Source organism: Physeter macrocephalus, chromosome 16 (assembly GCF_002837175.3).
Source record: "Physeter macrocephalus isolate SW-GA chromosome 16, ASM283717v5, whole genome shotgun sequence".
Classification (NCBI taxonomy): Eukaryota; Metazoa; Chordata; class Mammalia; order Artiodactyla; family Physeteridae; genus Physeter; species Physeter macrocephalus.
In genome coordinates this window covers 72966440-72977543 of record NC_041229.1, presented here as the reverse complement: position 1 = coordinate 72977543, position 11104 = coordinate 72966440, and the positions used below count along the sequence as shown (strand labels likewise).

The 11104-nt window shown below is 40.5% G+C and overlaps 1 protein-coding gene across 2 annotated transcripts in view; it reads right to left on the bottom strand.

The window, feature by feature from the left end:
- Positions 1 to 10752, bottom strand: part of ZDHHC13 (zinc finger DHHC-type palmitoyltransferase 13) — a 50346-nt gene extending 39594 nt beyond the window's left edge. The window contains exon 1 of one of the 2 annotated variants that reach the window (XM_007118934.4): positions 10405 to 10752. In XM_007118934.4, the coding sequence (XP_007118996.2) occupies positions 10405 to 10752 (348 nt within the window). The remainder of the gene's footprint in view (positions 1 to 10404) is intronic. The other variant, XM_055091562.1, reaches the window with a different exon arrangement.
- Between the last annotated feature and the right edge of the window lie 352 nt (positions 10753 to 11104).

The following is an 11104-nucleotide window of genomic DNA, read 5'->3' as shown; positions in this document are numbered from 1 at the left end:
GTCAGAATGGCCATCATCAAGAAATCTACAAACAATAAATGCTGAAGAGGGTGTGGAGCAAAGGGAACCCTCTTGCATTGTTGGTGGGAATGTAAATTGTCCTCCCTATGGAGAACAATATGGAGGTTCCTTAAAAAACTAAAAATAGAACTACCATACGACCCAGCAATCCCACTACTGGGCATATACCCTGAGAAAACCATAATTCAAAAAGAGTCATGTACCACAATGTTCATTGCAGCTCTATTTACAATAGCCAGGACATGATGCAACCTAAGTGTCAATCGACAGATGAATGGATAAAGAAGATGTGGCACGTATATACAATGCAATATTACTCAGCATAAAAAGAAATGAAATTGAGTTATTTGTAGTGAGGCGGATGGATCTAGAGTCTGTCATACAGAGCGAAGTAAGTCAGAAAGAGAAAAATAAATAACATATGCTAACGTATATATATGGAATCTAAAAAGAAAAAAAAGGTTCTCATGAACCTAGGGGCAGGACAGGAATAAAGACACAGACGTAGAGAATGGACTTGAGGACACGGGGAGGGGGAAGGGTAAGCTAGGACGAAGTGAAAGAGTAGCATTGACATATATACACTGCCAAATGTAAAATAGATAGCTAGTGGGAAGCAGCTGCATCGCACAGGGAGATCAGCCCAGTGCTTTGTGACCACCTAGAGGGGTGGGATAGGGAGGGTGGGAGGGAGACGCAAGAGGGAGGGGATATGGGGACATAAGTACACGTATAGCTGATTCACTTTGTTATACAGCAGAAACTAACACAACATTGTAAAGCAATTATACTCCAATAAAGATGTTTTAAAAAAATCAATAACCAAAGGATATGTGGAATATTCTCAAATATTTGGAAACAAAAGAACATTTTTCTAAATAGAGTGAATTTTTAGCTTTAAATGCTTATAATAGGAAAAAATAATAGGAAAAAAGAAGAAACTAAAATAAATGATCTAAGCTTTCATCTTAAGGATCTAGAGAAAAAAAAAAAATTAAATCCCAAGTAGGTAGAATGAAGGAAACAATAAAGATAGGGAAATCCATGAAATATAAAAAAGAAAAACATGCAGAAAATCACTGAAACCAAAAGCTGGTTCTTTGGAAAGAATAAATCAATAAAATTGATAAAGCTCTAGTCAGACTGATCAAGAAAAAAGATGTCAATGACAAATAGCAAGTGTAAAAAAGGGGACATCATTACAAGATTCTGCAAACATTAAAAGGGTAATAAGGGGCTTCTGTGAACATCTTTATGCCACTAAATTCAACAACCTATGTGAAATGCATAAAATATCTCGAAAGACACAAGTTATCAAAATGGACTTAAAAAGAAATGAGTAGCACTCTATCTATTAAAGAAATTGAGTTCATAATTTTAAAACTTCCCATTAAACAAAACAACTCCAGGCCCACATGACTTTTAACTGGCAAAGTCTATGAAAACACTCAAGGAAGAAATGATACCAACTCCCTTCAGAGGGACTGCTTCCCAGCTCATTTTAGGAGGCAGCATTATCCTGACACTAAAACCAACAGACATAAGCAGTAAAGAAAACTATAGACTCAATATCCTTCATGAACACAGATGCAAAGATCCTAAATGAAATATCAGCAAAACTGTATTCAGTAATATATAAAAAGGATACTATACATTACAACCAAGCTTAAACATTTCAAAAGAAATCAGTGCAATTCGCCATATTAACAAAATAAATATACTCATTTCAGTAGAATAGCATTTGACAGAATTCAACACCCATGCATGATAAAAACTCTTAGCACACTAGGGAAAGAAGGGAACTTCCTCAACCTAATCAGGAGCATTTTTAAAAAATCTACAGCTACCATACAGTCAACGGTAAAAGACTGAATGCTTTAACTCTAAAGACTGAAACAAAGCAAGGATGCCCACTATCACCACTTCTAATCAACAATGTACTGAAGTCCTAGACACAATAATAGAGTAAGGGAAAGAAAAATGCATACAGATTAGAAAAGAAGCAAATCCACCTTTATTTGCAGAGAGCATGATCCTATACACAGAAAACCCTCAGGAATCTTTTTTAAAATTTACAATAGCATCAAAATATAAAACACTTAAAGATTTTATACTGTATCCAGCATTTTTAGTTGCATTTAAGGTGGAGGTTCACATCAAATATCTAGCAAATCATGCCTAGAGATCAAAACTGGCTTACTATGTTATAATCCCATCTTGTTCTTTACCATAAAGTTGTTACCTGGCTTTTATCCACCTTATTCACCACAACTGTCTCTCTGACCAACTTTTCATTGTTTAAAAAAAATTCTCAAAGGATGAATACACATTAGAATAGAAAATTGAAGATACTTGAAATGATGTGCCTACATCAATTCTCCAGGAATTCCAAAAAAGATTTAACAAATAATAGTTTTACTGAAGTAAGTCCATAACCCCTCAACAGGTTACTCTGAAGGAGCAAATCTTTTTGTTCTAAGTTACCTTACAGTTAAATTGACTTTTTGGTATATAGTTCTGTGAATTGTAACCACTACCACAATCAGGATCCAGAACAGTTCCAACACCTCAAAAAACTCCCTCAGGATATTCCTTTTTAGCCACACCCTCCCCCTACCTCAACTCCTGGCAACCACAGACATGTCCTTCATCACTAGTTTTATCTTTCCCAGAATGTCATACAATGGAATTAGACAGAATATAATCTAAGACTGGCTTCTTTCACTCAGCATAATGCTGTATGTTATTAATAGCTCCTTCCTTGCTATAAAGTATTCCATTATATGACTGTATCACCGTTTACCCATTCAAACAACTCACGTGGGTTGTTTCCAGCTTTTGGCAATTATAAATGGAGCTGTATAAACATTCATTTTGTGTGAACATATGTTCTTGCTTCTCTAAGAGTGAGACTGCTTGGCCCTCTGGTAAGTAGATGTTAAGTTTATAAGAAATTGCCAAACTGTTTTCCAGAGTAGCTGTACCACTTTGCATTGCCATTAGCAACGTATGAGAGCTCCATTTGCTCTGCATCCTCTCTGGCACTTGCTACTGTCAGTATAATAGATGTGTAGTAGTGTCTCATCATGGTCTCAATTTGCATATCCCTAACGGCTAATGGAGCTGAGTGTCATTTCATGTGCTATTTGCTATCTGTATATCTTCTTTGGTGAACTGTCTAAGTCTTTTCACCCATTTTTAATTGGGCTATTTATTTTCTTACTGCTAAGTTTTGAGAGTTCCTTATATTACATGCTAGACATAAGTCCTTTGTCAGATATGTGATTTGTAAATATGTTCTCCCAGTCTGTAGCTTATCTTCCCATTTCTTACGTCTCTTTCATAGAACAAAAATTTTTAATTCTGATGAAGTATAATGTATCTTTTTCTTTTATGGATCATGCTTCAGGTGTCACTTCTAAGAACAACTGTGTTGGGACTACAACTCCTCTGTTCAGAGAGGAAGTCCTCCTGCCTCAGAGTTTCAGTGCCTGTGCTGCCAGGAGACCACTTTCCTGCTCCTTGAACCTGAACTAGAGGGCTTCTCCAGAAGTGCGCTCTCTCTGCAGGGATGCTCACTTCCAGGGTTCAAGTCCAGGGAGAGGGCGGTGGAAGAGAGGAGGGGACCCAGATGGGAAAAAGGTAAATTAGTTCCTGGTTCAGTGGTTTTTTTGAATTCTGGTCTTTCCCCCCACCCTACCTGCTAAAATTTTCTTTCGGGAATCCTTAAATAGCTTCCTATCTAGTGCATTCAGTGGGACAGACAGGGTGGAGTGTGCTTTACTTCATCTTACCCAGAGCTAGAACCACAAATGCTTTTTTGAGTACAGAAGTTCCGATTTATCTGGTAAATTCAACCCCATTGCATGACACTCTTATTTTACACACACACACACACACACACACACATACTCACACAGCTAAATAATAAACATATAGTTAGATTAAAACATAAATAAGAACATTACTTTTCAACATATCACAGTAATTATAATTACATCTAACTGGAAGAAGACAAGGGGTCAAGGAAAGAGATGAATATACTATACTCAGAATTTCTCCAGCGTCAATAAACAGCAGATGTAGCTAAAATTGACAGAGAAATCAGTCTGCTTTTCGTATAAAACTTAGACTTTTTAAATTATAAAATTTTAAAACTTTCAGTTTAAAACACCAGCAATACCAAAGTGAATAGAGTTGATAATCTGGACTCTTTCCCTTCCAATCTTGTACCAAAAGAGATACTATTATTAACAGTTTGGTGTATCCTCCCTCACTATGTGTATATACTTTAACATATATAACATTATACAGGATACACAGGTTTTTACCATTTTCTTCTTATATTTAACAAAATTTATCCCCAAACATGGGATCCAATTATATAATTATTCATCAACTTGCCTGTCTCACCTAACAATATATCATGTACAGCGCTGCAGGTCAGTAACTAGTAATAGTTGAATATTATTCCATTGTATAGATCTAGCATAATTTATTCAACCATTTCCCTATTGTTAGACATGCAGGTTGATTTCAGCATTCACTCTCTAAACAACCCTATAATTAACATCCTGTACATTCTATAACACTGATTCCCCAACATTGGACTGCTGGGTCAAAAAATATGTGTATTTTAAACATAAACAGATACTGACCTTCCCTAATTCACACTCCTGACAGGCAAGTATGTAACTGTTCTTTTTCCCTACAAACCTCCTAACTGAATATTATCAATCTTTTTACAATCTTGCCAATCTGATGGCTAAAAAAATGGCATCTTGTTTTGCATTTGCACGTCCCTAGTTGCTAATGAATCTGAGTTTGATTGTTTGTTCTTTATTGCCTCTCATACTTTCTCTTTTGTGGGTTGCCTTTTCATAGTCTACTGTTTTTCTAGTGGATTGTGTATCAGTTTCCATTTATATATTAGGAAGATCAAGCCTTTGTTTATATACAGATTTTTCATCACAAATAAATGTCACATATACAGATACAAATTTACTGCTTCTCATTATGCCTTAAGGCATTAAGGACATCAGCTTCATTTTTCATGCAGAAAGTTGAGGTGGATTACACATTTCAATGTAAAGAGCATTTATTTATTAAAAGCATTTATTTATTCAGCAATTAATTACTGTGTATTTATGATATGCAAAGCATTATGCTAGGAACACAAAAGATGTGGGTACATATCCTCCAGGAGTTTAAGTCTAATTGGGCAGCTAAGTCAGAGACAAAGAGAGTAAAGTGATAATGGAAGCAATATGCGATTAAATGGCAAAAATGGGTGACAAAGACTAGAGAATAAGAGGTACTTTCTGTTCACGTCATCATTTTTTGTCCAAATCCAGATCAGAGTAAAGCCTAAAAATGATTATATAAACTCAAAGCCTGTTTTCAAAGTCAATGGTCTCCAAAGTGAGGCAAGTGCACTCAAGGCAAAACACTCAGTGACCCATTAGGTAACGGAAGAAAATGTTAAAGCTGTTATAATGACTTTTTCTTTTTTCTTAAAAAAAAGGAGGGGAACCCACAAAAATTTATACATTTGGCTTAAGATTTATGAATTCTGGGGGCTTCCCTGGTGGCGCAGTGGCTAAGAATCCACCTGCCAACTTAGGGGACACAGGTTAGAGTCCTGCCCCAGGAAGATCCCACATGCCGCGGAGCAACTAAGCCCGTGTGCCACAACTACTGGGCCTGCGCTCTAGAGCCCGCGAGCCACAACTACTGAGCCCGCGTGCCACAACTACTGAAGCCCACGCGCCTAGAGCCCTAGCTCCGCAACAAGAAGCCACCGCAATGAGAAGCACGTGCACCGCAACGAAGAGTAGCCCCTGCTCGCCGCAACTAGAGAAAAGACCGCGCAGCAAACAGACCCAACACAGCCAAAAATAAATAAATTAAATAAATGAATTTATTTTTTTAAAAAAGATTTATGAATTCTTAGTCCTGGCAGCCTCACTTAATCTGTATATCAAGTAGGTCACTCCTCATGGTCTGTTTTACCAGGTAACTTGGGGACAGAGTAAAAGTCCACACCCAGAGGGGTTACAGTGGGACCTTCAACATTTTGCACTATACATCAGGCTAAGTAATTTTCAAGGCATATTATCTCATTTTAACTACTTACTAATTTTAAAGTTACCCCTCCCCAAATGAGCAAGTGGCTTAAACTGATTACTACTACAAAGAAGCCATGAACTGAAATAATAACCATAGTAAAAGTAAAAGCAAACAAGAAAATGGCAGAGCTGACACTTCTCATAGCAGGTGCTCTTTACTGGCCACATAAAGTAGAAACAAAGACAATCTAAGCTGATCTAACAAAAAGCCAGCCCCCCTCCAGAAAAAATTCCAAATTATCAAAAAGGCTGATGTGAAGCAGACTTATATTTACTATCTTTAATTCAAAACCTTACCATGAGTATATACTGAGCTATTCACTCATGAATACAATTTAGAAACACACTGTCAAATCCTACAATAACATGCCCCATGGCAATATGAATTTAGAGACTTGCTCCTTTCCCCAGCCCCCAGGTACATCCAACAGAGGGGAGCTGAACTTTTTTAAGTCCCAGCCAACCACATGACACAGAATCATCCCCATTAACACATAAGTTAGAGTGATCAATGGCCAACCATGGACGACAAACTGCAGTCAGTGGTACCTGGATGATTTGGACTGCGCAGCTGGAGGCCTGAGCTCCCAGCCAGCTTGCAGTGCACGTGCCACTCATCATTCCCTTAATCTCACGATACATGACATTTTACAAAAATGAACATTTTAAATCCTACTTGTCACACTGCGGTTTTATTCTAGGGGTGCAAGCTCAAAACTGCTTTACTGATAGGAGTGCATGATCAAAAAAGCTTAGCAGCTGCAGCTCTAAGCTATGTCCTTTGCTCTAGATATCACTCCCTCCCAGAATTCTGCCGTAAGAGCTACAGGTGAGAAAGGAGATGACCTGCTTTGGGGGAGGTTAACTTCAGAGACAGTCGCATAAAAATGTTTAAGGAAAACAACCATACATTCCCATCACAAAGATTAAAGCAAAGTTTGTCATGATACTACATCCTTCTTAGAAATTACTCTCTGGTTATCAAGAAAATGTTTTTCTAAGTACTCTCTAGTTGTTTCATTTTACCATGGTGAAAGGTAAACTCCTTGAGAACAAGGCCCAAGTCTCAGATTTCAGGCGGCTGTATGATGGTGGCTAATCATCTACCTGGTTTTTGGCTTCAGTTTCTACATTTGTAAAATGAAAGGAGCAGGTCAATATAGCTATAAAGTTCTTTCCAAATCCATGTTGTATGGTTCTAAGAGGAGCTGTTACAGTAGTCATTATTGACATGTGTACTGGTAAAGGCATCACCGCATAAACAAACACCCTTTGTGGCAGTGGAAGCGTAACTGATGTATGGCTGCCTACAATGTTAAGGTAACAGAATAGACCAAGCAAATTCGTAAGACACCAGCAAACTCATAAGAGTTTTATTAGTGATTGCTTCACTAATAAAATACCACAGAAGTGATGCTCTGCCAGTTTGCAGGTTCAGGCCTAAGAAACTGGCAGCTTCCTCTTTCTGTCTCTTGAAATGCTCACTCTTGGAACCCAGCTACCATGCTGTCCAGAGGCCCAGGCCACATGTAGGTGTCCCTGCTCAAAGTCAGCATCAACCACCAGACATGTGAGTGAGGGAACCATCAGATGACACCAGCCCCAGCTAGCAAGTCTTTCCAGCAGAGGCTCCGGACATGGTGGAACAGAAACAAACCATCCCTGCTTTGCCCTGGCCAAAGTCCTGACGCACAGTCCATGAGCATGACAATGGCTGGTTTACACCACTATGATTGGGGATGGTTTGTTACGCAGCAATAGATGACGGGAACATAATTAAGATCTAAGAGATATTTCTCACGTGGAGATATCTTAAATCCAATTATATTTTCTAAATAGTAAATAAGTACTGTTAAAGTTAATTAATTTAAGAGAAAACCAAGATTTAGAAAACCATATTTAAACTCTGATGAGGGTCAAAATCCTGACAGATTATCAAATAAAACAAAGAGAGAAACAGAGATCTGACAGATAGCCATTAAAATTTCTCATGACATTAACAGAAGCATTCTGTATTAACAGAGTTAAGTAACCAAGTTCATTCACTGGACAATTATTTACAGAGTATGTTAATGGTATTAAATGCCGAGAAGAAATATAAAGGAAGGAAGGAGGTTAAGGAATGTTGCTGGTAGTGGTGATGATGGGGAGGGCCTACCACATTGAGGTGACGATTGTGTCAAGACCTTACAAAGGTGGGGGGCGGTAAGCCATGTGGTTATATGAAGAAAGAGTTCTCCAGATAGAGTGAATACTAAGTGCAAAGACCTTGGGGCCAGCATAACTGTGGTTGATTGAGCAAGCAAGAAAGTAGTAAAAAATGAGGTCAGAGAGGAAACTGGGGGCCAGAGAGTACAGGCAAATTCTGGCAAAAACCTATCAGCTGGAATCAGGGGAACCACATTCAACCAGAGCAGGAATGTTTTTGTCTGTTTTGTTCACTGATTTATCTCCAGCACCTATAACAGTGCTTAACACCTGGTAGAACGAATGAAGTCTTGTTTCTCTCAGCAGCTATTTGACTTTTAACAACTGACTCCAATTTTTTTTTTTTTTTTTTTATGGCCACATCACGCAGCTTGCAGGATCTTAGTTCCCCGACCAGATTGAACCCGGGCCGCAGCAGTGAAAGCACTGAGTCCTAACCACTGGACCACCAGGGAACTCCATGACTCCAATTTTTTGAACCTCAATTCTAATCTCTAAAACTGGAATAATAATCCCTCCCCACCTCACAGGGTCACAGTGAGTAATAACAATAGGGAAGTATTTTGCAAACTGTAGAGCATCTTATATAGGTAAAATCTTTTGCTACTATTGAAAAAATTAATACTGATAATTATTAACAACAACAATGATCTCTCTACCTTGGCCCATTTAATTTCAACCCCTGAAACATTCTCTCCCTCCATCTGGCAGGGAATTCCGGCAGGGCAATCTTCCCTGCAGAACAAGGTAATGAACTTCAAGCACTCTAAGGCTTTTGTAAATGAGTGGCAGCAATTAAGGTATGATCTTTACTGCTACCAACTTTTCCCTGAAACTCTGAGGAGAAAAAAACAAACAAACAACAAATGAGACAGAGTTTCCATGTGAAGATTCTACACCCTTCTGTAATATATGGTCTGCTTGCAAACCTTTTTTATTCTATCAAAATGCAAGAACACCCGACAACTTCCCCACCTGTCTTGTTCCTCACTTAAACCTACATCGGATTGCTGAAAGAAGGAAGGGAAAGGGGGAGCGTGAGGAACACTCTCAAGATGCGAAAGACTTTTTTTTTTTTTTAGAGGCCAGCTAACCCAATCATCTCAAACTGCTTGAATCCCACTAGGGACAGAATATCTACTACCTAATTCACTCCAGCTGGAGAGAGCTTCAGTTTTCTCATCTGTAAATGGGGATTATATCACCTTCTTAAGGATGCTTCAATTCTGGAATTAAATAATGCATATAAAAGCACTTGGCATATGCTAAGAACTCACTAAACATTGGCTGAATCTGAATATTTTTCATGTATTCAACAAAAATTAAGTAAACAGCTATAATATGCCAGTCAGGACCATAAGCAAAAAGGACAAAAATCTAGTTTTCTTGGAGCTAACATATATCTCTTGTAACTTTCCCCATTGGCCCCTTCTGTTTTCTGAAACTACACCTGGCTTCTAGTACGACCTCCTCCACAGAACAGAGTCCTTTGGGATTTTGCAGATAGCTATCACGTACCTCCCTTTCCAGGCCCCCCCCGCCTTTCTCCAGCCTAAACAAACAGCCTCAAATCTTTCAAAGAGTAAGCAAGGATGTGGGAACGAGAGCTAAAACAGGGCTGAGAGGAGCGAAAGCGGGTTCCCAGACGCCCCGGCCGAAAAAGAAATGAATAGAACCTCACAGACTCCAGGCCAATGTCAAAACGGGCTGGTCCAACTCAGGTGTGTCACCTGACACCTCTCCCAGGAACGCCACCCTCCCCTCCCAGGGCCCGCAGCTGTCCCTGCCGGGCACGAGGCGCCCCGGACCGCAGGTGGATGCTGGAGGGCCGGTATGGCACTCATCCCTGTCCTCGCCTTTTCTTCCCGGTCGCCTCGGAGAGAATTCCTGCATTATTCTCGGTGTTTTCAGGCTTCCTCCTCCCCGGACCCGGCCCCCTGCCCCCGGAGGCCCCTCTGGGAGCTACCTAACACCCATGCCCTCCGTCTCTCCACAGCCGCGGCCGCCCTCCGAGCCCCCGGTACAGCCTTCGCCCAACCGCACTCACCTGCGAGCCCAGTCCCGGCCCCTCCATCTCCGCAGTGGCGGCGGCGACTCGACAAAGTGGCGGTAGCTGCCCGCCGGCCAGCCTGTCTCGAGTCGCCTCCACTCTCACTTCCTGCTCGTGGCCCCGCCTCCACCGCGGCTGCCGTTTGAGCCCTGAGCCGTCAATCGGCATCGAGAGAGCCAATCCTTGCCTTCTCCTCGGCTGGGGGCGGGACTTTCGCGCCCCCAGGGAGGCTATCAGGGAGTCGCCCCTCAGAGGCTCAGTCCCCGACCCACCCACGCCGGGCGCTAACAGCCACTGGCCGAGACTGTGCACTGCTCGCCCAGGTAGGTGTCCACCGGTCCGCATGCTTCATCCTGCCCCTCGTACAGGTCCAGGATCGGCTGTTATTCCAACATCAACCACCATCTACCGAGTGCAAATCCGGACTTGGCTGCATAATAGCTGGATGACCTTGTGAAAGTCTCTTACTTTACCTCAATTTTCCTCATCTGTGAAATGGAGAAAATAAGGGTACTTACAATTACAAGTACTGACAATACGTCACAGAATTGTCAGAAGGATTAAATGAGAAAAAGCATGTAAAGCCCCTTAGCCAATGTTTGACATAAGAAGGAATCAATAAATGTTAACTATTAAAACATTTGCCACTCTCTGTTCCTGTGATCTTGGGCAAGTCCCTTTCACCATCTGGGGTTCT